General features: G+C 37.0%; 1 pseudogene and 8 gene segments (V, D, J or C); all 9 read right to left on the bottom strand.

Moving 5' to 3' along the window:
• LOC125138740 overlaps nucleotides 1–1,179 on the bottom strand; it is an 84,061-nt gene extending 82,882 nt beyond the window's left edge. Inside the window, 1 exon segment of the V gene segment in view lies at nucleotides 967–1,179. Within this exon segment, the coding sequence occupies nucleotides 967–1,024 (58 nt within the window).
• Nucleotides 1–26,491, bottom strand: part of LOC125138738 — a 345,797-nt gene that overhangs the window by 91,611 nt on the left and 227,695 nt on the right.
• Nucleotides 6,396–7,048, bottom strand: LOC125138801. The segment is given in 2 exon segments: nucleotides 6,396–6,809; nucleotides 6,900–7,048. Coding segments are annotated over 2 exon segments (360 nt in total).
• LOC125138821 lies at nucleotides 10,244–10,858 on the bottom strand. The segment is given in 2 exon segments: nucleotides 10,244–10,722; nucleotides 10,807–10,858. Coding segments are annotated over 2 exon segments (348 nt in total).
• LOC125138768 lies at nucleotides 11,771–12,407 on the bottom strand. The segment is given in 2 exon segments: nucleotides 11,771–12,162; nucleotides 12,246–12,407. Coding segments are annotated over 2 exon segments (420 nt in total).
• Nucleotides 14,173–14,670, bottom strand: LOC113640846. The segment is given in 2 exon segments: nucleotides 14,173–14,542; nucleotides 14,625–14,670. Coding segments are annotated over 2 exon segments (411 nt in total).
• LOC125138820 lies at nucleotides 18,760–19,341 on the bottom strand. The segment is given in 2 exon segments: nucleotides 18,760–19,205; nucleotides 19,290–19,341. Coding segments are annotated over 2 exon segments (351 nt in total).
• Nucleotides 20,662–21,750, bottom strand: LOC113648034. The segment is given in 2 exon segments: nucleotides 20,662–21,518; nucleotides 21,603–21,750. Coding segments are annotated over 2 exon segments (429 nt in total).
• Nucleotides 23,867–24,513, bottom strand: LOC125138783 (annotated as a pseudogene).

Raw genomic sequence — 26,491 nt, 5'->3', positions numbered from 1 at the left:
TATTTATCTCACAAGGAGGAGATTCATCTGATGGAGGATCTGTGGGTGTTTTAAGGCAGTGGTCAACAACCCCCGGTCCGTGGACAAAATGGTACCGGGCCGCCCAAGGAACTTTAAATTATTTCCATTTTATTTACTGTGTTGTATCTCTCTCGGGTTTGTGCGACTTTCCATAGACGAGAGTTAAAAAGGCATGTCTAAAAACAATTAAATTAAAATTATTCATTTTAATTTAATGTCTAAAAATTTCCTGGTTTCTATTATGAGAAGGTGAATATGAACATGGCTGAAGCTGTTAAAGCCAAACTTACAGTACAGAGGTACAGATATTATGGGGAACCGAAATGGTGTCACTTCGCCTTTAGAGAGTCTGAATGCTGCAGAAACATTTTTAACAATTCAATAAAACATTACAGTGTTTAAGACAAAATGTTAATGAGCTCTTTAATAAACATAGGATATATCAGATAAATGATAACAGGACATGTGACTTGTTCAAAATAAACTCTGTGTTACAATGTGTGTCTGGTTTTAGTACAGCTGCTTCCTCAGCTCCAGTCACTGTGGCTTGTCGGGCGCAGTAATAAACCGCAGTGTCCTCTGTCCTCAGACTCTTGGCCTCTAAGTACTGTGTGCTTGCTGAGACGTCTTCTGTAAAGGTGAGCTGGTTCTTCACAGACTCTGCATATGTTGCATCATTATTGCCTGTATCCATCCTGCCAAGCCATTCCAGAGCTTTCCCTGGTTTCTGTCTGATCCAGTGTATGTAGTTGCTTGTCATTGAATATCCGTTTATCTTACAGGAGATCTTCACAGTTTCTCCAGGTCTCTTTACCACAGCAGGAGACTGGTCCAGTCTGATCTCATCACTGCTGACACCTAGCAGATAAAATATAACAAAGATCATCATCAACACAGACAAGATATTCTGAGGGAAGAAATAAACAGTACAGAAGTCTCAGGTACCTTTGGTTAACATTATAACAAAGATGTAATACTGAGTGACCTTCAGCCCCATCATCATGCTCTTTGATTCAGACACAAACGTTTGGTGAACAAGAGGCTGTTTTTTTTTATAAAAGGATGAATTTGCATAAACACACTTCAGCTGTTAGATTTCATAGTTTCATGAATCCTTCTCAAAAACAAGCAGCTGCTGCCCCCTACAGGTGCAGATACAGAAGATAATAATGTTCTGTGTGTCAGTAAAAAAAAACTTTCACATGGACCAACAATGAAAATGTACATTTTTTTATCAGCATGGTTTAAAAGAGAGAAAACACTCAGATACAGTATCAGCAGTAACATAGTAAATCATTTGGTTTAACTAATCAGTTAATTAGGAAATCAATATTAGTCTCAATGATTATGACACTGAGCTCTTTTTCTAGCTTTGTTAACATTTACTTCCACAGTTCTCAATCTGTGAATTTAATTCAATTCAGTGTATTTGTTTAGCACATTTAACAAAAAACATTGTCTCAATACAGCTTTACAAAAGTACCGAAACAGAATAAAAATATTAAAGTTTAAAATTAATTATTTATCTATTACGTTTATCACTAATGAGCAAGTCTGAGGTGACGTCGCAAAGAAAAACTCTTTGAGATGATACGAGGAAGAAACCTTGAGAGGAACCAGGTTTAGAAGGAAACCTCATCCTCATTTGGGTGACACTGACAGGAAATAATGATAATTGATTTCCTTCACAACAGTTTGTAGTCAGTTTGTCATATTGTAAAATGTATGTAATTAGATATATTCAGAGAATGAAATAAATATTACATCAGTATAAATGTCTAGACACTGTGGCTTTGTCATGTGTCTATAGTAAGTCTGTGTTTTTGTACTGATGTCTAAGGGGAAGTATCACTGTGTGTGACGGGCGCAGTAATAAACTGCAGTGTCTTCTGTCCTCATGCTGTTCATCTGCAGATACACCTGCTTCTTACTGTTGTCTCTGGAGATGGTGAAGCGGCCCTTAACAGCACTGGAGTAATATATCTCATTACTATCATATCTTATATATGCAACCCATTCCAGTCCTTTTCCAGGCGCCTGTCTGATCCAAGCCATCCGGTAGCTACTAAAGTCAAATCCAGAGGCTGTGCAGGTCAGTTTATGAGACTGATCAGGTTTGATGATCACTGGATCAGACTCGATCAGTGTCTGACTGCAGGAATCTGAAATAGAAGAATATTCAATGGTAAAAATTAACATTGAAAATAGAACAAAAATAAATATTTTTTAATAATGTAATAAATAATACTAACATTGAATGAAGATTGTTAGAGTAAAGTAACACAAAACTCTGCCTAGTCCCATCTCAAAGAATTAAAATGATTCCTGCTGCTGTAAATGAACACAAACTGCTGCTATGTTGTTGGGCTGAATGTTTCAGCATAAATGGTACAAACACAGGATTTGGTTTGCATGACACACCCACTAGAGATATAAAAACATCATGTGTTTCAGACAAAACATTGCTGTGTTGAGTGCAGCTCTGCAGCTGTTAATCACACTCACACCCCGTTTCATCTCCATATCAATTTAATGTGGAAAATAATTCAGCTGTCTGTTATTATTAATAATGATATGAACGTGTTGTGATGTAATTTCCTGTGAAGGTCAGATTGAAAAGTGCTCTATTTCCAGTTCCCTCAAATTAATCTGAATCTCCACCATAATCCATTAAAATGATAATAATTAGATAAACGATCCTTTATGTAATGTAATAGAGAAATGTTGTGAATTACAAAAATGAACATTGAACATTCTTTACCTATAGACACACACCTGAAATTAGGAACAACAAAGATAACAAAGGGGGACTGAACTGTTTTCCAAACTGCACACTAAGCTTAAAAGGTAAGAACTTTTCAGATGTATGGGAAATGACAGCTTGACCGTTGCCCTGAGCTAAGACAAGATTAGAGAATGACCAGTAGAAGATGCAACATGGACACAGACTTCATGAATCTGAAATAGAAAAATATTCAAAGATATGATTTAATGTAAGAATTAAAATGATTCCTGCTGCTGTAAATGAACACAAACTGTTGCTACGTGGTTGGGTTTGAATGTTTCAGCATAAATGGTTCGAACACAGGATTTCACAGGATGATACACCCACTAGAGATATAAAAACATCCACAGAGCAACAGACGAGCGGAGAAAAAGCTTCCTGTGAGACTCTGGGTGTATTTCATGCTGTCAGCTTCATCACTGCTCCTTACGGATTACATCTTGTGTCTTTTTAGTCCATCACTGTGAATCACGTTAACATCCAGAATAACATTCTACTCTACTTATTGCACATAAACATTCCTACAATTATGCAGAAGTCAATCCCACTGGACAAGGAAGAATGATTCAGTAGACTGCAGGACTCAGTTATACTGTGATGTAGAGCTGACAGGGTTTATTCAGTAGATTTAAAAAGTGCACATTTCAAATGTAATTGTAGTTTAAAATTTAGCACTACAATCTCATCAATCAACTTACAAACAGTTACCTGATGTTGTCTTCTTTCTCTTCTGAGAAACTCAGAAGGTGAAACATCGAAGTAAGACGCTGTTTTCTCTCTCTGCCTCTAACAGTTTTCTGTGCTGGGTTATTTTGGGACTATGTACTTACTATGTAGTTGATCAAATGGTGTGAATTGTGCAGTCTGGAGCCGTATTGTCTTGTCTTCATAAGAATGGAGTCATTCTATGAAACGAGTGCCATTTGGGTCTGCAACATTCGATGAAATGAATAAGGCACAAAAATGTCCCAAAATGTGCTTAAAGTTATTTATTGAAATGTAACACACACACACACACACACACACACACACACCACACACACACACACACACATATATATATATATATATATATATATATATATATATATACTATATATATATATATATATATATATATATATAAACACTATTCTTATAGAATAACATACTATTTTTACATCATTTTGCATTAGTACATAGCCATTTTCACATGTCCATGTTGACCAACATGACATTTGCATCTAAAATATCACCAAATAAGTTATGTATTTTTGAGAAAAGATATTATTTTCAGAATTATATTTGTGTCCCTTTTCACATAAGATATATTTTATTCAAAATAAACCTTATTTTTTTGTAAATATTTTATGATTTGTGTGTGTCCTTCAATTTGATTTACCACCCCCTCACAATGACTTGTTTTATCAATAAATAATGTACTGTTGCATTAAGTGACATCACAAAGCGGAAGTGACATCATTGGAGCCTTGTTGCCGCCAAGAACAAAAACAGGCAAGTACTGACATTCCTCTACATTCTTTATTTGTTGATTTTTCATGTTAGGCAGCTTCCGTCAAGCTCAAACCAACCACCCTGTCACGCAAGATAAAGAGGGAAAACTATTTTTTATATATTTTTTTAACATTATTAATGCAAATAAAATAATATTTCAGATAGAATGCATGTATGCTAGGTGAGAAACTTGACCACATGGGAGACATGCGGCCATTTTGGGATGATATTTACCACCCCGTCACATACCATCCCGTCACATGTTTTATTGTGATGTGGTGGTAAGGAATGTGACGGGGTGGTTCTGCTTCCCATTTGAATGTGAAGATGTGTGAAATCAAGGATTCTGATATAGATTAATATTTTTTATCTGTTAACTTAACCCTGTTTTGTGACTATGTCACACAATCACTATGTCACTCAATCACTCTCTCTTTCCCTCACTCTCTCTTTCACTAACTATGTCACTCAATCATTATGTCACTCACTCACTCAAGCACTCAATCACTCACCCGCTCACCCACCCACTCACTATCTGTGTTTAATGTTACATTTGATAACATTTGCAGATAGATCTGTCTCCATAATGGCTCCATTAAGCGCTGCTGAGAGACAACGGCGATGCCGTGCACGTCGGGATGCTGATCCTGAGAGGAAGCAAAAATATCTAGAGAGTGAGCGTCAGAGATGGAGATGGGATGTAGAGCAAGGAAAAAAGAAGAAGATTAGTGATCTAAGTTAGAGAGGTAAGCGTCAGCTGCATAAAAAGTGGAGGAAGCAGAACATGAAGAGAAAAGAGAAAGCAAGACGAGGTCTAAAAGGTGGAACGTGGTACTTTTTTGAGGCAAGCCATGGCAAGGGGGCCCCTGACGGTGTTGGGGGGAACCTTGAAAAGAACAGCGGACAAGCTGGTGACCAACGGCCACGACATACCCGATGCCCATGAGCTATATAAGGCCCTAACTGAAACATCTACAACTGTTAATTTTTTTTATGTATCATCTGAAGCGCCATCCACAATGAAAACCTACCAAGTAGTCACATCCACTCCAGGAGAAATCCTTTATTGGGAAATAAGTTGCATGTGCTCCACGCAAAAGCAGCTGAGATGTCAATGCTTCACAACACATCATTTTACTTTTAACATGACAGCCCAAAAGGTGCCAACAGAAGCAATTTCTTGGGAAAGTGGAGATCTCATTGGGAAGTGGTGCATGCTTAAATATGACAATGACCTTTATCGTGGGATCATCATGGAGACAGATGAAACGCATGCCCTGGTAAAGTGTATGCACCGTGCAGGTGTCAACAGGTTCTTCTGGCCTCCAAAAGATGACTTGCTGTGGTATCTCTTCGATGATGTGCTCCAGGTGTCTTTGATTCGAAAGTCGTGTGAGCAAGAGGCTGTTTTTTTTTTTTATAACAGGGTGAATTTGCATAAACACACTTCAGCTGTTAGATTTCATAGTTTCATGAATCCTTCTAGAAAACAAGCAGCTGCTTCCCCCTACAGGTGCAGATACAAAATATTATAATGTTCTGCTGCCAATGAAAAAACAAAAAACTTTCACATGGACCAACAATGTAAATAAAGAAAGTAGGAATTCAGCATGGTAAACACTCAGATACAGTATCAGCAGTAACATAGTAAATCATTTGGTCTAACCAAATCAATTAATAGGGAAATAATTATTATAATTTTTTTTACTAGATTTGTGAACATCTAATTCCATAATTCTTAATCAGTTAATTTAATTCACTTTATTTATACAACACAGTTAACAATAGATATTTTCTCAAAGCAGCTCTAAAAGAAAAGAAATATACAATAAAAATTTTAAATTAAAGTTTAAATTTTGTAACATTTTGTGACATCTAGATGCGTAAAAACACACAGACAATTATAATTATAATAATAGCTTAAATTTTGTGTTACACCAACATCCACTTCAGCAATCTGCATAAAAGCTTTGGAATAGATTGGTGTCATATTAGTGATGGATTAACTCTGTATACACTTGTGTTCAGGAAAACAATTTAATTTAATGTTGAGACAAAAAATGAAACCTTATGTAGATATGTTTGAACTACAGAAGTGTCTTAGCTCTGCTAGCTCATATATACCAGACCTCTCTGGGGACATGTGTACTGCAGAGAGAGGAAAATGACCAGGGATGTTTTTGTACAGGGCTTCAGTGAGTTTGTAGTGTTGTGTCTCTGGCACAGTAATACACAGCCGTGTCCTCGACCTGAAAGTTTTGTCCTCTTAAATAAACTGTGCTGCTGGATTTGTCCTGGCTGAGACTGATCTTGCTCTTCATCGTGTCTTTGAGATTAGTGCTATCAGTGCTACATAGATATCCGAGCCATTCCAGTGCTTTTCCAGCAGGTTGCCGTATCCAGTTAATACAATAACTCGACACTGAGATCTTACAAGAGATGGAGAACGACTCTCCAGGCTTCACCAGCACAGAGTCTGTCTGAGTGAGCTCCACACCTCCAACACCACCTGTGAATAAGAGCGACAGAACATCATCAAAAGTCATCAAGTCATTTTCACGAAACAGGAATTAAATCTAAAGCCGACACGGAGACGTACAGAATGCAGCTGAAAGCAGCAGCAACACTGATAATGACAGCATTGTTGTTGATATAAAAGTGAAGTGAAGTAAAATGCTCAGCTGCTCTCCTCCTCACTACACACACACTCACACACACACACAATCCTCCTTAATGTAAGAGACACAAATGGAGGATTTGCATGAAATGCATCATCATGATCTTGAAGTCTCAGGTTTACTCATTTATACATTAACGTTCTTCCTCTTAGAAGAATTGGGCTTAGAGTGAAATGAACAAAACACTAACGTGTCTCTGTGATTAACTGAACTGAACATGTTCAATCAACAATCATCTAAAATGAGCCTCACACGATAAAGTCACAGTTTCTGTGTTCAGAAGGTGTTAGTTACATTTCTAGAACATAGGCTGTGTATTGGGACTATGATGTGTGTATTACAGTGTATATTGGGACTATGATGTGTGTATTACAGTGTGTATTGGGGCTGTGATGTCTATTAGTTTGTTGGTTTGAGGAACAGTCAGAATCACATTTATCACATTTTTCTACCTGTGGGTTTTTCCAGTGTTTCCTGGAGCACAGAAACAGGGTTTATGTATATTTTCATTGCTGATCATTAGTTTAGGCCACGCCCACTTTAGGGTTATACCCAGGTACATTTGATTCAGTCATGTGAGCAAGAGGGTGTTTTTTTTTTTTTCATATCAGGATGAATTTGCATAAACACATTTCAGCTGTTTTTATAGTTTCATGAATCCTTCACAAAAACAAGCAGCTGCTGCCCCCTACAGGTGCAGATACAAAATATTATAATGTTCTTGCTGTCAGCAAAAAAAAAAAAACTTTCACATGGACCAACAATGTAAATAAAGAAAGTAGGAATTCAGAATTGGAGCATTTTTATCAGCATGGTTTAAAAGAGAGAAAACCCTCAGACACAGTATCAGCAGTAACATAGTAAATCATTTGTTTTTACCAAATTATCTACTTCCATAGTTCTTAATATGTTAATTTAATTAACTTTTTTCCATTCATTTTCTCAAAGCAGCTTTAAAAAAAAGAAAAGAAATGTACAATAAAAAATAAAAAATTTAAATTTTTTCTATCATTTTTTGTAACAGACTGTGAGCCTTTCATTTGTCTGTAGTAAGTCTGTGTTTTTGTACTGATGTCTAAGGGGAAGTATCACTGTGTGTCACGGGCGCAGTAATAAACTGCAGTGTCTTCTGTCCTCATGCTGTTCATCTGCAGATACACCTGCTTCTTACTGTTGTCTCTGGAGATGGTGAAGCGGCCCTGAACAGCACTGGAGTAAAACTTCCTATCACTATCATCCTCAATAGTTGCAACAAATTCCAGTCCTTTTCCAGGCGCATGTCTGATCCAAGCCATCCAGTAGCTACTAATGTCTAATCCAGATGCTGTGCAGGTCAGTTTATGAGACTGATCAGGTTTGATGATCACTGGATCAGACTCGATCAGTGTCTGACTGCAGGAATCTGAAATAGAAGAATATTCAAAGGTAGGATTTAACATTAAAAATGAATGAATGAAAAATATTTGAATCAATTTACAAATGACACTAACATTGAATGAAGATTACTAGAGTAAAGTAACACAAAACTCTGCCTAGTCCCATCTCAAAGAATTAAAATGATTCCTGCTGCTGTAAATGAACACAAACTGCTGCTATGTTGTTGGGCTGAATGTTTCAGCATAAATGGTTCAAACACAGGATTTGGTTTGCATGACACACCCACTAGAGATATAAAAACATCATGTGTTTCAGACAAAACATTGCTGTGTTGAGTTGCAGCTCTGCAGCTGTTAATCACACTCACACCCCGTTTCATCTCCATATCAATTTAATGTGGAAAATAATTCAGCTGTTTGTTGTAATTATTATTATTATTATTATTATTATTATTATTAGTAGTAGTAGTAGTAGTAGTAGTAGTAGTAGTTTTTTGTGCAGCTCAAAAACCTCTTATTAATAATGATATGAATGTGTTGTGATGTAATTAACACTTTCCTGATCTACACTGAACATTATAAACATGACCTTCATTCTGGTATAGGCTGAAACCCTCTAGAGGCTTTATCTGACGAATCCAGAGAGAAAGAGCTGAGAAGATTCTAGATCAGGTGTTTTTAAATCCTACAGAAGATTTGTAATCTCTAGTGAGCAGAAGAGAAAGCTGAAATCTAATATCACAACAGCTAGACGTTGAAACTATTCTTTATTCTTCTTCTTCTTTCTTAATCAAAAGTTTAAAATAATCTGCTTCAAGAAATGGAATCAGGAGTGAAGCAGGTGACTCGTCTTCTCTAAATTGCCCCTCGGTGTGAATGAGTGTGTGAATGTGTAACATGACCAGAATGTACGCTCAGTGTTCCTGGGATGGACTCTGGAGCCTGCACTCTGACCCAATAAAACACTTCCTAATGATGACCGAGTGACTGAATACATTACCCTGATTATTGTCTCGTGATACTGAATGATTATATGATTAGTTACAGTATATATATCTTTACACCTTTAATTCCAGTAGTTTTGTTCTCTATTAATAAGAGCACAGACATTTGTTCTCTTCTGGACTCCTGAACACATAAAACCTGCAGACGCAGACGGGGAAAATGAGCTGCAGTTTATTTACAGAGTCATTTAAAGAACCGGAATATGAACATGTCTGAATCTGAACTTCGGGTGAGCAAGAGGATGTTTTTGTATTATAACAGGGTGAATTTGCATAAACACACTTCAGCTGTTAGATTTCATAGTTTCATGAATCCTTCCTGAGAACAAGCAGCTGCTGCCCCCTACAGGTTATTTTTAATTCCAGGAGTTTGTAGTAGTGATGCTGCAGTAAACATCTACATTTCAGTTTGATCTCTCATCAGATTCTGTGCTGCTGAACAGACTCTGTGTTTCTAAATTCAGGAAATGAACCATCGACCTGTAGTGTTCCTGCAGCTGGCATCACAATCAGGAGGAATAAAAGCATGAATAGTACAGTATATAGTCCCAACTAGTCATCACAATCATTGTCTTAGAGCTGATTTACCTCCAGTCAAATACCTAAATACATCATAATGTAAATGTTGATACATAACATGTGGATTATTATTATTATTGGATTATTATTAGTATTATTATTATTATTATTATTATTATTATTATTATTATTATTATTATTAATAATACACACTCAGCACTCAGATCTTCCTCTTTATTCCAATCTCTTCTAGCAGTTATTATTATTATTATTATTATTATTATTATTATTATTATTATTATTATTATTGTTATTATTATTATTATTATTATTATTAATAATAATAAGAAGAAGAAGAATAATATTAATAACTGCTAGAAGAGATTGGAATAAAGAGGAAGATCTGAGTGCTGAGTGTGAATGGATGATGTTGTTTATAATAAAGGTCTCTGGGGTGCAGATTCCTGCTGAGGGAATATTTACAGCTCACAAGGACGTGCTTGTGTAAGTTTTTGTACAGCTCTGGAGTCTATTGTGTCAGTGTGACTCTCGTGCACAGTAATAAACTGCCGTGTCTTCAGCTTTCAGACTCTTCACTTCTAGGTACAGCAAGTTTTTATTGGTGTCTTTATTGATGGAGAACTGGCCCTGTAGAGACTGAGCGAATGCAGTGCCAGTGCCAGTGTCAATGAGCCCGATCCACTCCAGTCCTTGTCCTGGTTTCTGACGGATCCAGTGCATCCAGTAGCCCATTGAGAAACCGGAGACAGTACAGGACAGAGTGACCGACTCTCCAGGTCTCTTCACCACAGAATCAGAGGAGGTCAGGGACTGTCCATAAGAATCTGGAAGAGAAGAATAGAACTCAGTAATGTTATCTTATACTGATTATAATGCTAATAATCTTCACATAAAAAACATAAACATACATGAAATGAGTAGCAATAAAATACACTGTCCTAAAATCATCCTTCTCTGAGTTCTGCTTCACCCAGATTTAAAGTGTATGGGAGTGTTATCTCTCACAGAGCTCACTGGAAACTAGAGCAGCCAAGAACATGCTGTTTATACACCACTCTATTTGAATAGGGAGCGTCCATGACCACTATGGAGGTGTTCAACCCACAACCACACGCTGCTCGCTGGATAGATGAGTGGATGATAAGGTACTATGTAAATCTCTACAACAGAATGTTTCTCTATCAGAAAGGGAACCAAATCGAATCATTTTTAGAAGACACCTCACTCATCTAAGGAACACATTAGGAAACCTAAATGTAGGAATGGTTACGTGGTGATGGTTTATTTCACACAGACGGCTTTCTCCTGCTCCTATATTGAGATGGAGTAAAGCTCAGTGACAGAAAGTAAGGAATAAAACACTTGGGGAGGTTTTGTTACAGAAAAATAATCAACAATGAATCAAAGCAAAGTTTCTGTTATCATCACAACATGAAGTCTTTTATTCATCACCATTTACAATTCTTTTCTTTCATTATTTATTCATAGTTATGCTTAATCTTGTATTAGGGCCAGAAAAACAAGTTATTTCCTGTTATCGTGTTCATTATTACAGCTAGAAACAGTCCTTCCCTCAACACTTGTCTTGATACTGAGGAAAAAGTACAAACTTTTCTGTCCTGAAGACTTTCTCATGCTGAAAATAAAGTCACAGCTTTAACCCTGATCTCGCTCTGACACTGGAGACTCCTTCCAACAACACGAAATAAACATTCTGTTTACAGAAATCTTCATCATATCAAACACTGCAGATAGTTTATCTTCTAATTAAATGTTCACATTCAATTTGTAGTTCATTGTATTCCTAATTGTTTGAGAAGTTTTTTAATAATGTATAAAGTGTTCGGAATGTAGGGATTAGTTACTCAATAAAATGTAGTTATTTAATTAAAGAAGTGAATTGTGATGAGGTTTTTGTGCAGCACTGCAGCTTGTTGTGTCACTGTGTGGATCACGAGCGCAGTAATATACAGCTGTGTCTTCAGTCTGCATGTTCTGTCCCCGTAAGGTCACGGAGTTACTGGAAGTGTCTCGAGAGACCACAAACTTGTCTTTAAGTGAATCTTTCTTATAAATGCTCCCATCATAATAAATTATGTTGATCAATTCTAAAGCTTTTCCTGCAGGTTGTCGAATCCAAGCTGTTCCATGGTGGCTGCTATCAGTGATAGAAGCTCCAGACACTTTACAGGTGATGGTTAAAGTCTCTCCTGGCTTTATAAGCAGTGAGTCTGGCTGGATGAGCTCAGTAGCACAGAACACATCTGTAAAAAGAGAAAAAGAAAAGGTGGACATGTCGAACTGAAAGGATCAGATGAAATAATAAAGCTTCAATCCAAACACTCACAGGGGGCGAGAGCCAGCAGCAGCAGTGGAGCTGAAGCAAACATGTTTGTGTTGAAGGAAGACTAATGAGAAGTGTTTCCTCTCTAGATCAGAACGCTGCTAATATTACAAGAGGAGATGCAGATTTGCATAAACATTACAGAGAGGCTGTGTTGAGTTGCAGCTCTGCAGCTGTTAATCACACTCACACCCCGTTTCATCTCCATATCAATTTAATGTGGGAAATAATTCAGCTGTTTGTTATTATTAATAATGATATGAATGTGTTGTGATGTAATTAATGCTTCCTGTGATGGTCAGATTGAAAAGTGATCTATTTCCAGTTCTCTCAAATGAATCTGTATCTCCACCATAATCCATGAAAATGATAATAATTAGATAAACAATCCTTTATGTCGTTATCAGTCATGTGTAGGCTGCACTCTAGAGAATTACATTAAAACAGAAATGATTCTCATGTCTGCAAATTTCCTGCTTTCTGTTATGAGAAGGTGAATATGAACATGGCTGAAGCTGTTAAAGCCAAACTTACAGTACAGAGGTACAGTTAGACTACGGAGTTCACATATCCAACCCATTCCAGAGCTTTCCCTGGTTTCTGTCTGATCCAGTGCATGTTGTACTCAGTCATAACAAAGCCGTGTATCTTACAGGAGATCTTCACAGTTAAAGTTGAGATATTTAATTCATGAAGTTACTGCTACAAACCTGAAGATAATTATTTTCTAATAATTAATGGCACTGATTACTATGATCACTTTTCCTCTTATACAGCAGCAGTCTGTGAACGGTGACAATTTATTTATTAATTAAAGAAGAATATGGTGAACTCTATTTACGTTTAATGTTACAGTTAATGTCATGGCACTTTTGTGAAATGTATGTGTTCAATAATCACTAATTAAAGTCAGACATTTTTCTGTAAATGTTATTTATTTCCCTTTTGGTTCCTCTGTAAGAATATGACTATAAGAGACAGTCTCAGTGTTCATTGTGTCACAGAAATACATAGAAATTGTGGAGTATCTAGATCTGACTGAGGATATGAGAATATGTTGTACTTTAATGAAACCTACAATGTTACAGTATATTTGTTAAGCTGTAGCGCCACCTGCAGATCTTGTGAAAATGGACTCTACATTGAATATCCTTTTCTCTTTGACCACATCTGGGATTTTGGACAATTGATCAACATGTTTGTACCACTATGGTTTCTAGCACAGTAATAAACAGCAGAATCCTGGACACTAAAACCAGTCAGCTGCAGATACACGGCAGGTACATGGTTTTAGGAGTTGTGTCTGGTTATTTCCAAATGTCCCTCAATGTGTTTGTGTATATTGTTTTACTGGCATCATACCAGATAACCCCAATCCATTCTAGAGCTTTTCAGGCTTCTTGTCTGGTACACAATTTCTCACACGTTTACACAAATTCAAATTTGTTGATGTGATTATTATTAGACACAGACTCTACAGTATATAAAGTTCAGGTAAGTGATCTGATCATAATAGTCTTTAGAGATATAATAATCGTCAGGTCAAGTCAAGTAATATGGATTTAAATCAACAATATTAACATAAACAAATAACTAGCTTGAAATGTTTTGGGATAATTTGTGGGATATATATATTTTTGTTACACTCACACTAAAATACATCTTTCACACTTTCTCACATATGTTCAAACAAATTCTCATTTGTGTTGTGATTTTTATTAGTCAAAGCCACAAAGGTCTATAAAGTTAAGGATAGTGATATGATTATAATTGTCTTTATGAGGTGCAGCAATGTTAGAGATAATATTATGGGTTTAAGTAAACACTAATAATTTAATCAAATAACTAGCTTGAAACTTTTTGTGATCATTTGTTGGATTATTGTTTTTTATTTAGACTCCGATAGTGTGTTGTGTCTTGTGTCCTGTTATTGTGTCACATTGAATGAGGAGTTTTTGTACAGGGATGTTGTTTATTCGTCTCACTGTGTGGTTCACGAGCGCAGTAATACACAGCTGTGTCTTCAGTCTGCATGTTCTGTCCTGTTAATGTCACTGTGCTGCTGGACGTGTCTCTGGATACCTGAAACCTGCTTTTCAGTTTCTCACTGTAGTAAGTGTTACCAACACCACATATCTCTCCGATCCATTCCAGAGTTTTTCCTGCAGGTTGTCGTATCCAGTGTGTACAGTAGCTGTTATCAGTTAATGAATATCCAGACACTTTACAGGTCAGAGTCAGTGACTGACCAGGAGTTAATACTGTGGATCCGGTCTGGATCAGCTCAACACTGTGAACACCTGTTAAAGAAAAGTTATTTTAATGATGTTAAAGCAAAAAGCTTTAAGGAACCAAAACTGTATTACATGTCAAATGTAAAAAAGTGTACGGCTGCCAGCAGCAGCAGCAGTAGGGATGTAGAGATCATGGTGTGTGTTGGAGCAGAAGAAGTAAAAGCTCTTGGTCTTTGTTGCAAAAATATATAAAAGAGAAGGACATTTGCATAGAGACACTCCTTATCTTAGGGTCAAAATGGGATGGATTCTTATATGTACATAAATATAAATGAGAAAACCTCCTCATCTTTTAAAATGTCTGTATTTTTTAAAGATATCTATCACTGCAGCTTGAGCTTATGTTTGAACCAATAACAAGCTTAAGGCAGGTGTTAATAATGAGTAAGTTTATACACTATCAGGTGTTTTCGGGTGAATTTATAATAAGAAAACTCAGAGAAATTATTGTTGAAAAAGAGTGAAAAAGAAGAGAAAATGTAGATATTTGTCTGATAATGACTGATACTGAATGAGTCTCATACAGAATGCAGTTTGTGGATTCACTTTTTTTCACTTTATTTGTTGAGCTCTGCTGCCTCCTTCAGTTGTTTCAGTTATTGAAGCTCAGACTATGAGAACAGACTGTGTGTTAAACACAACACACTGCTGGAAACATGCTGTATTATTCCTGAATCCACTCATTAAACACTGATTCCAACTGCTGGTTAAAAATCCTGTAAAATGAAGGGATTAATAATGGTTCAGAATGAAGACTCTTTCAATAATGTTTTCTTTTTTATTTAAAAATGACTTTGTGTGACTGTATTTTAAAATGCTGCAAATGATTCTGACTTCATTCCAGTGGAAGAAAGTGAAAGTGTGACTGAGATGATTTATTAGTTACACTGAGAGGATGTCTGTAACATGTCTCATTTTTGTAAGAGGAATCCACTATTCTGTCTCACTGTGTGTAACGAGCGCAGTAATACACAGCTGTGTCTTCAGTCTGCATGTTCTGTCCTCCAATTGTTATTGTGTTAGTAGAAGTGTCTCTGGAGATGCTGAACTTATTTTTCAGTTTCTCACTGTAAGCTGTACTCCCACCACTATCGATGTATCCAATCCACTCCAGAGTTTTTCCTGCAGGTTGTCGAATCCAAGCTGTATCATAGCTCGTAAGTGAATATGAAACCTTGCACTGGATGGAGAGACTCTGGCCTGGCTGGACTGTCATGGAAGCAGGCTGAGTCAGTTCCTCACCATGCACATCTGTGGAGGAAAACACATGGTGATATCTCACACAATATATGCTGCACCTTTATTCTTCATCTAGTAAATGAATGAATTTGATAAAGCACTCACAAGAAGCAGCTGCCAGCAGGAGCAGTAGAGATGTAGAGAACATGGTGTGTGTTGTTTGGACTGGAGTCTTCTCTGTTCTCCAAAGTTTAACAGACACCATCACATCATATAAATAGAGTGAGATCCAGCTCTGACACTTGGATTTGTTTATCTGCTGATGATGGGAGGAGAATGTATCTGAAATGTATTTATATCATGAGGAGGAGATTCATCTGATGGAGAATGTGTGGGTTTATAAAGTCAAATTTCAACAAGATTTTTTTATTTGGAACGCTGTCTTTGAAGTTGTAAGCATCTTACAATATTAATATTCTCACAATGTTAATGCTATAATTGATCTAAACGATAACTTCTAAGATTTCTAAAATACACAGATTATTGTAGTTAAATATGAATCAGTTTCGCAGAATCACAATAATCAAATATCTGTCCGGTGAGTTAAATGAAGCTGGAGAACGATTAGAATGTTTAAAGTGAGAGAGTTTCTTTACAAAGACTGACATCTAGAGGCACATAAACACACAGACAATTATAATTATAATGTAAACTTAAATTGTGAGTTACACCGACATCCACTTCAGCAAGCTGCACAAACACTTTGGAATAGATTGGTGTTGTATTAAAGAACCTGAATATGAACATGTCTGAATCTGAAACTTGGGTGATGAAGAGAATGTTTTTCTATTATAACAAAGTGAATTTGCATAAACCAGCGCTGCCAACTTTTGAGTTCAGCTTAGAGTGAGATTCTGGGGGCGGGGCTTTGGCTATGGGCGAGGGGCTTATGGAGGGGCTTGGTTTGATGTGGAAAAAAATACAAACACAAAATCCTTGCATTAGCAGAAGTGTATTAAGTATATACTGATTGTCAAAGTATTTGGTATCTGTACAGAATTCCTTGGGAGATTTACATTACATTTAACGTTCACAAACATTTTACAGAAATAGGATTAACATGTGATTGACATGTTCACAGATTAACGTGCTCTATTGTAAGTGCTGGTGGCTGATTTTGCAGCCTTAATCATTGATTTGGATGTCATTGACTTGACATTCTGTTCTTAGAAAACAATATTTAACATTAACTACTAGGCAGGTCCAGATATTTGTCATCTGGAAATGCTTTTGTACTGTTTTTAATAATAAATTTATGTAAAATAACTGCTCAGTGATGCAAAACTAACAACTCTGCTAATGCTAACTTAATTCTATATAAACTATATAACAGCATTGGCCTATTAGTTACTAGCCTAAACTGGACTTAAGTAAAGTTGGCCGCATATTCACAGATTGGAGATTCCCGGGTTAATAACTCCTGAGCTAAAAGCTCTTTTTACACAAATACCTCTTTTCTATCGTAGTAATGTAGAAAGGCAGCTACAACCCAATTTTCCTCAAAATCAGCTTTCCTCTTTGGTGGACAAAATACATAAGTCTCTATGTGCAGATGACTGAAAGACAGATTCCAAGGGACAATCTGCAAAGTTCAAAACCCGATAAGCAAATACTAAAAAAACAGTCACTAACTTCACTGTAATACACTGTAATGTCACCAAACTCAGATCACACATCACTGATGTCCTGATAGTTATACTACAACACTTACATGGGGGAAATGACTTTATATACTATTTACTATTTAAATAATTTTTATGATTTTTCCTTAATAAATCAATAATTAAATCAATAACTTCACTGTAATACACTGTAACTATCAGGACATCAGTGATGTGTGAGCTGAATTTGGTGACAGTACAGTGTATTACAGTGAAGTTATTTTTTTCATTACAAAAAATAATAAAAATTAAACAAAAAGACATTTCCCTCAAGTAAGTGTTATAGTATAATTATCAGGACATCAGTGATGTGTGAGCTGGTGACTACAGTGTATTACAGTGAAGTTATTGATTTTTTTTGTATTCGCTTTTCGGGTTTTGCACTTTGCTGACGGTCCCTTGGAATCTGTCTCTTAGGTGTTCACACATAGAGATTTATGTATTTTGTCCAACATGTAGAAAGGAAAATTGTGTTGTAGCTGCCTCTGTACATTACTACGGTGAAAAAGAGGTGTAATTTGTGTAATAAAAGCGTTTAGCTCAGGAGTTATTGACTCGGGAAACTCCAATCTATGAATATGTGGCCAACTTTAGTCTAAACTGGATGGAGACACGGAGCACCCTGTAACTCACTGACCTGCCTGCGTTCACAATAAACACGGTGCAGATGGGAGGGAGAATGGCTGACTGCACAGTTTATGGGAATAAATTGTGTATTTCCCTCACAATTGTAACAAAAAACTCACTACACTGTCTGTCTGGTCTCTCTGCGCGTTGCTTTGTGAGATAATGCGGTGCGATTTTTTTTCCCTTACTACTGCTGGGGTGTGGCGTGAGTGCGTGAGATTTGGGTCAATTGCGTGATTCTCACGCTGAATGCGTGAGAGTTGGCAGCCCTGCAAAAACACACTTCAGCTGTTAGATTTCATAGTTTCATGAATCCTTCTTGAAAACAAGCAGCTGCTGCCCCCTACAGGTGATTTTTAATTCCAGGAGTTTGTAGTAGTGATGCTGCAGTAAACATCTACATTTCAGTTTGATCTCTCGTCAGATTCTGTGCTGCTGATAAGACTCTGTGTTTCTAAATTCAGGAAATGAACCATCGACCTGTAGTGTTCCTGCAGCTGGCATCACAATCAGGAGGAATAAAAGCATGAATAGTACAGTATATAGTCCCAACTAGTCATCACAATCATTGTCCTAGAGCTGATTTACCTCCAGTCAAATATGTAAAGACGTCATAATGTTAATGTGATACATAACATGTGGATTATTATTATAAATATTACTAAATGCTAGAAAAGATTGGAATAAAGAGGAAGATCTGAGTGCTGGATGTGAATAGATGATGTTGTTTATAATAAAGGTCTCTGGGGTGCAGCTTCCTGCTGAGGGAATATTTACAGCTCACAAGGAAGTGCTTGAGTACGTTTTTGTACAGCTCTGGAGTCTGTTGTGTCAGTGTGACTTTCTTGCACAGTAATAAACTGCCGTGTCTTCAGCTTTCAGACTCTTCACTTCTAGGTACAGCAAGTTTTTATTGGTGTCTTTATTGATGGAGAACTGGCCCTGTAGAGACTGAGCGAATGCAGTGCCAGTGCCACCATCAATGAGCCCGATCCACTCAAGTCCTTGTCCTGGTTTCTGACGGATCCAGTGCATATAGTAGCTGCCCATTGAGAATCCGGAGACAGTACAGGACAGAGTGACCGACTGTCCAGGTCTCTTCACCACAGAATCAGAGGAGGTCAGGGACTGTCCATAAGAATCTGGAAGAGAAGAATAGAACTCAGTAATGTTATCTTATAATAATTATAATGCTTATAATCTTCACATAAAAAACATAAACATACATGAAATGAGTAGCAATAAAATACACTGTCCTAAAATCATCCTTCTCTGAGTTCTGCTTCACCCAGATTTAAAGTGTATGGGAGTGTTATCTCTCACAGAGCTCACTGGAAACTAGAGCAGCCAAGAACATGCTGTTTATACACCACTCTATTTGAATAGGGAGCGTCCATGACCACTATGGAGGTGTTCAACCCACAACCACACGCTGCTCACTGGATAGATGAGTGGATGATAAGGTACTATGTAAATCTCTACAACAGAATGTTTCTCTATCAGAAAGGGAACCAAATCGAATCATTTTTAGAAGACACCTCACTCATCTAAGGAACACATTAGGAAACCTAAATGTAGGAATGTTTACGTGGTGATGGTTTATTTCACACAGACGGCTTTCTCCTGCTCCTGTATTGAGAAGGAGTAAAGCTCAGTGACAGAAAGTAAGGAATAAAACACTTGGGGAGGTTTTGTTACAGAAAAATAATCTTAATCTTAAACCTAATCTTAACAGAAATCTTCATCATATCAACCACTGCAGATTGTTTATCTTCTAATTAAATGTTCACATATTCCTTCAACATATTCCTAATTGTTTGAGAAGTTTATAAGTGATGTAGGAAGTGTTTGGAATGTAGGGATTAGTAACTCAGTAAAATGTAGTTATTATTTAATTAAAGAAGTGAATTGTGATGAGGTTTTTGTGCAGCACTGCAGCTTGTTGTGTCACTGTGTGTTACACGAGCGCAGTAATACACAGCTGTGTCTTCAGTCTGCATGTTCTGTCCTCTCAGTGTCACCGTGCTGCTGGAGGCATCTTTAGAAATACTGAACTTGCTTTTTAGAGACTCTTTATGATAAATGTCTCCACCTCCCCAAATGCGGTTTATTGATTCCAGAGTTTTCCCTGCAGGTTGTCGAATCCAAGCTGTGCCATAGCTGTTATCAGTAAGTGAGTAACCGGATACTTTACAGCTGAGGATTAAAGAATCTCCAGGCTTTAACATCACTGAGGTGTCCTGAGTGAGCTCTACTGCACATTCCACATCTGAAAAAAAGACATGTCACAATTCCAGTCAAAAATCTATGTACAGTAGGTTATAACTGCAGGAATTTACTAGCAGCTCTGAGATCATTAGTGAAGTGAAACTCACAGGATGAAGCTGCCAGCAGCAGCAGAACTGGAAGGAACATCGTATAACTAAAAGCAGTGCTAAACTCTCCAGAGCCCACAGTGACCGTGGCTGATATTTCTCTATATGTAGCTGTAAGGGGAACATTTTACATATTCATTTGCATATTGTTATGCTGGTCTTCTACAGGTGTCAATAATCACAGTGAAAAATGTTCCCTGGTGTTTAAATTAGTTTGTATTTATTTTACACTGAATCTGTAAGTTACATTTAGTATGTAAATGACTTTCATCCTCTGATTTTAAACTGTTTCCATAGTTCTCACTCTGTCTCTGTTTGTAGTATTTGTTAACGCTCCCTACCACTTCTGCTGCTTTGGCTTGATTTTTTCTTACACTGTGATACACATAAAAGCATAAATATAAAAGTGAGTCAAACTATTACAGTGTGTATTGGGACTGTGATGTCTACTAGTTTATTGGTTTGAGGAACAGTCAGAACCACATTCACACAGCATGCTGACAGAGCTGTTATTTCTACCTGTAGCTTTTTCAAGTGTTTCCAGGATCATAGAAACAGGGTTTATGTATATTTTCATTCCTGATAATTAGTTTAGGCCACATCTACTTTAGGGTTATATCCAGGTACATTTATAGATAATTGGAGCAGTAAATAGATACAAACTGTGTTCAACTGTGTTACAATTATAAGTTAAGCAACTTCAGTTAGTTCAGTTACAATGTGTGTCTGGTTTTAGTACAGCTGCTTCCTCAGCTTCAGTCACTGTGGCTTGTCGGGTGCAGTAATAAACCGCAGTGTCCTCTGTCCTCATACTCTTGGCCTCTAAGTACTGTGTGCTTGCTGAGACGTCTTCTGTAAAGGTGAGCTGGTTCTTCACAGACTCTGCATATGTTGCATCATTATTGCCTGTATACATCCAGCCAAGCCATTCCAGAGCTTTCCCTGGTTTCTGTCTCATCCAGTGTATGCTGTAGCTTGTCATTGAATATCCGTGTATCTTACAGGAGATCTTCACAGTTTCTCCAGGTCTCTTTACCACAGCAGGAGACTGGTCCAGTCTGATCTCATCACTGCTGACACCTAGCAGATAAAACATAACAAAGATCATCAACACAGTCAAGATATTCTGAGGGAAGAAATAAACAGTACAGAAGTCTCAGGTACCTTTGGTTAACATTATAACAAAGATGTAGTACTGAGTGACCCTCAGCCCCATCATCATGCTCTTTGATTCAGTCGTGTGACACAAACTTCAAACTGCAAGAGGCTGTTTTTAATAACAGGGTGAATTTGCATAAACACACTTCAGCTGTTAGGTTTCATCGTTTCATGAATCCTTCTCAAAAACAAGCAGCTGCTGCCCCCTACAGGTGCATATGCAAAATATTATAATGTTCTTGCTGAAAAAAAAAAAAGTTGGTAGGAATTCCTAAACTGAACATTTTTATCAGAAAGGTTTAAAAGAGAGAAAACACTCAGATACAGTATCAGCAGTAACATAGTAAATCATTTAAATTTGGATTTCTAATCAGTTAATTAGGAAATCAATATTAGTCTCAATGATTATGGCACTGAGCTCTTTTTCTAGCTTTGTTATCTACTTCCATACTGTAGTTCTCAATCTGTCAATTCAATTTAATTCATTTGTATAACACATTTAACAATAGATCTTGTCTCAATGCAGCTTTTATAAAAAAATAAAATTGTTTAAAATTGAGATTACTATTTATCTCTAATGTTTATCCTTAATGAGCAAGTCTGAGGCAACAAGTCAAGAACATTTTTTAAGGTGATATGAGGAAAGAAACCTTGAGTCAGGAAACAAGGGTGTCTTCAAGGATAAAAAGACCCATATGCAGGGATAACATTAAGGGGTTTATTAAGGGAAAAAATGGCAAAGGGCTAGAAACACTAGGGACAGATACAGATTCCTGCTTCTGTAAATGAACACAAACTGCTGCTATGTTGTTGGGCTGAATGTTTTAGCATAAATGGTTCAAACACAGGATTTGGTTTGAATGACACACCCACTAGAGATATAAAAACATCCACAAAGGAACAGACGAGAGGAGAAAAAGCTTCCTGTAAAACTCCGGGTGTGAACATTCTCCTCTACTTATTGCAGACAAATATATTTTTGACACTACCAACTGCATAAGGTGAACACTTTCTAAAAAACACACTTACGAATTTGCAGTCTGTGAATATTATACTTCATAAATAATAAGTACATCACTTTCCAGAGCTCTCAGATACAGCCGTTTTCTTATGCCTGTAAAGTAATAGTGATGATACTGAGAGCTTACACATTACAGAGGACACACAAAGAATTCAACATTATGAAGTCTAATAAAAAGAGTGAAATGGTGAAAGGAATCACTATATACAGATTTATCATTTCCTACAATTATGTAAAAATCAATCCCACTGGACAAGGAACAATGATTCACTGGGCTGCAGGACAGTAATCTGGTCATTATCAATATAAATCATAATTCATTTATAATGTGATGTAGAGATGACAGGGTTTATTAAGTAGATTTGAAAAGTACACATTTAACATGCAATTGTAGTTTAAAATTTATCACTACAATCTCATTTAATCAACTGACAGACTGCTAGCTGGTGTTGTCGTCTCTCTTTTCTGAGAAACTTAAAGTGAAACATTGAAGAAAGTCACTGTTTCTGTCTCTAACTGTTTCTGTCTCTAACAGTCTTCTATACTGAATGTTTTTGTACAGCGTCTTCATTGATCTGTCTCACTGTGATTTAAGAGCACAGTAATAGACAGCTGTATCTTCTGTCTGAAAGTTTTGCCCATGTAAAATCACAGTGTTGCTGGATGTGTCTGAGGACGGATCTCTTTCTTTAGTAAATCCTTGCTGCCAGTATCACTGGATCTACAGTACCAGCTGATCCATTTCAGCTCATGTCATTTTTGTCATATCCAGTTAGTACTCTCTAGTGGGTGAGTTTCCAATAATCTTACAGGGACTGAAACCAGCATGACTTCAGGTTGGACCAGTTCAACCATCATGCCATTATTCAGGTGCATTCTATCAACAGCAAAACATTAGTTATTTACAGTACTATTTACTTAATATGTGGTTGATCAAATGGTGTGGATTATTCAGTCTGGAGCTGTAATGTCCTGGCTTTTTAAGAATGGTGTCGTTAGTGTTTATGACTTTAATGTTCTTAAATTTATGACACTGTCAGTCGTTAGATTTTCAACTTGTTGGTTAGATCTTGTGAATAAAGAAAGAGCGACCATCACACGCCTTAAAGCTTGAAGAAAAACATAATGTGCAATCATTTCTAATGTGTTTGCAGTTTAAATATACAGGATACAGATAAGGACCAAAGGTCGAGTAAACCTTTACTGTTGGTCTGTTAGTAAAATTATAAAATTATATGCATTACAAATACAAAAAGGATGTAAAAACATTTCTCCATCTGCCTTTGTCTGTAATCATTTATTATTTCCTTTCAGAATATATGAAGCGTGATGAAAAATAAAAATGGATCTGTGTGGTGGTCGGGGAAATCTCATCAGACGCAGGTGGAGGAGAATTTTATTTCAGTGTACTTGGAGTTTTTGTACAGTGATGTTGTTTATTTGTCTCACTGTGGGGTAACGAGCGCAGTAATACACAGCTGTGTCTTCAGTCTGCATGTTCTGTCCTGTTAATGTCACTGTGCTGCTGGACGTGTCTCTGGAAACCTGAATCCTGCTTTTCAGTTTCTCACTGTAGTAAGTGTTACCACTACCACATATCTCTCCGATCCATTCCAGAGTTTTTCCTGCAGGTTGTCGTATCCAGTTCGTACAGTAGCTGCTATCAGTTACTGAATATCCAGACACTTTACAGGTCAGTCAGTGACTGACCAGGAGTTAATACCGTGGATCCGGTCTGGATCAGCTCAACACTGTGAACACCTGTTAAAGAAAAGTTATTTTAATGATGTAAAAGCAAAAAGCTTTAAGGAACCAAAACTGTATTACATGTCAAATGTAAAAACACTTACAGTGTACGGCTGCCAGCAGCAGCAGCAGTAGGGATGTAGAGATCATGGTGTGTGTTGGAGCAGAAGAAGTAAAAGCTGTTGGTCTTTGTTGCTTAAATCTATAACAGAGGAGGACATTTGCATAGAGACACTCCTTATCTTAGGGTCAACATGGGATGGATTCTTATATGTACATAAATACAGTCTGCTTACAGACTGGAGGTTGAGTGGCTGGCTTTCTGGTGCAGCCTAAACAACCTGGAGCTGAACATGCTCAAGACAATGGAGTTGATAATGGACTTCAGGAGAAACCCCCCTGCTCTTCCCCCACTAACCATCATGGACAGCATTGTCACAGCAGTGGAGTCATTCAGATTCCTGGGAACCACAATCTCCCAGGACCTGAAGTGGGACATTCACATTGACTCCATTGTGAAAAAGGCTCAGCAGAGGTTGTACTTCCTTCGTCAGCTGAAGAAGTTCAACCTGTCACAGGATTTGCTGAAGCAGTTTTACACTGCCATGATCGAATCCATCCTCTGCACCTCAGTAACTGTTTGGTTCAGCTCAGCCACCAAATTCGACCTCAGAAGACTACAGAGGATAGTCCGGACTGCTGAGCGAATCATTGGCACATCTCTCCCCACTCTTCAAGACCTGTACTCCTCCAGAGTGTGCAAAAGAGCAAAGAAAATCACCCTGGACCCCTCACATCCAGCACACTCCCTCTTTGAACTGTTGCCATCTGGTTGGCGCTACAGAGCCCTGAGCTCCAGAAGGACCAGACATAGGAACAGTTTCTTCCCTCAAGAAATCCACCTGATGAACAATTAAAACCATGGAACACACAACACATAATATTTGCACTATGTATACCTCAATTTGCACATTTCATACTTGCACTCTGTACATACATGCATACGTATTGTCTGAATGTTTGTTTACTTCAACTGCACATTTCACAATTGCACATGTGTACATACAAATTGTATATATTGTATAATATTTGCATATGTATATTTCATATGCTTATTTAAACTGCACATTTCACACCTGTAAATGTGTATATACAATCTCTTCTATACTGCATATGACATCCTGTTACACTGTGGAGATTATGTCACTAAAACAAATTCCTCACATGTGTAAACATGCCTGGCAATAAAGCTGATTCTGATTCTGAAATACTGTCATTTTCCCAAACCAGAAATCTTAAAGTCTCAATTAAGTAAACAAGGAACACAAATTAATTTTAACATAATAATTATTACGTATGCTTGAGGATGCTTTTGAACATTGATATGTACAAGATCTAAATCAATCACATGTTTAATCAGGCTTTTGTTTGTATAAAATTACACAATCATTCGTTTCACTCGATCGACTCCAATTGAATTTTCCATGAAATCAGGTTTTCCATAATAAAGAGCCTTATTTACTGATCAACACTAAACAGGTCACCACAGACATTTTATGTAACTGAGTTTAATCCGAGTGTCATGATGCTGGATGCAGTCAGAGCAGAATGTGAAAAGAGAGATTGTCTAAATGTGCAGAAGGAAACAGATAGAGATGGTGGAGTTTGTACAGACTGCCCTCTAGTGGCAAAAAGACCTGGTGTCAGATGATATAAACCTAAAATGAGTAAAAGTTTCAAATGTCCTGGCTGTCAATTTAAAAAAAAAATTCACATGGACCAGCAATGAAAATAAAGTAAATAGGAATTCAGTAATGGATCATTTTTATCAGCATGGTTTAAAAGAGAGAAAACACTCAGATACAGTATCAGCAGTAACATAGTAAATCATTTGGTTTAAATAATCAGTTAATTGGGAAATCAATATTAGTCTCAATGATTATGGCACTGAGCTCTTTTTCTCTCTTTGTGAACATCTACTTCAATATTTCTCAATCTGTCAGTTCAACTCAATTTATTTCTGTAATGCATTTAACAATAGACATTGTCGCAAAGCAGCTTTACACAAGTACAGAAACATAAAAATATTTAAAGTTAACATTTTAGCTAATTCTGGTTTTCCAATGAT

Source organism: Tachysurus fulvidraco, chromosome 15 (genome assembly GCF_022655615.1).
Source record: "Tachysurus fulvidraco isolate hzauxx_2018 chromosome 15, HZAU_PFXX_2.0, whole genome shotgun sequence".
NCBI classification, from domain to species: domain Eukaryota; kingdom Metazoa; phylum Chordata; class Actinopteri; order Siluriformes; family Bagridae; genus Tachysurus; species Tachysurus fulvidraco.
The sequence above is the reverse complement of the archived record's forward strand: the minus strand, read 5'-3'. Positions and strand labels throughout refer to the sequence as shown.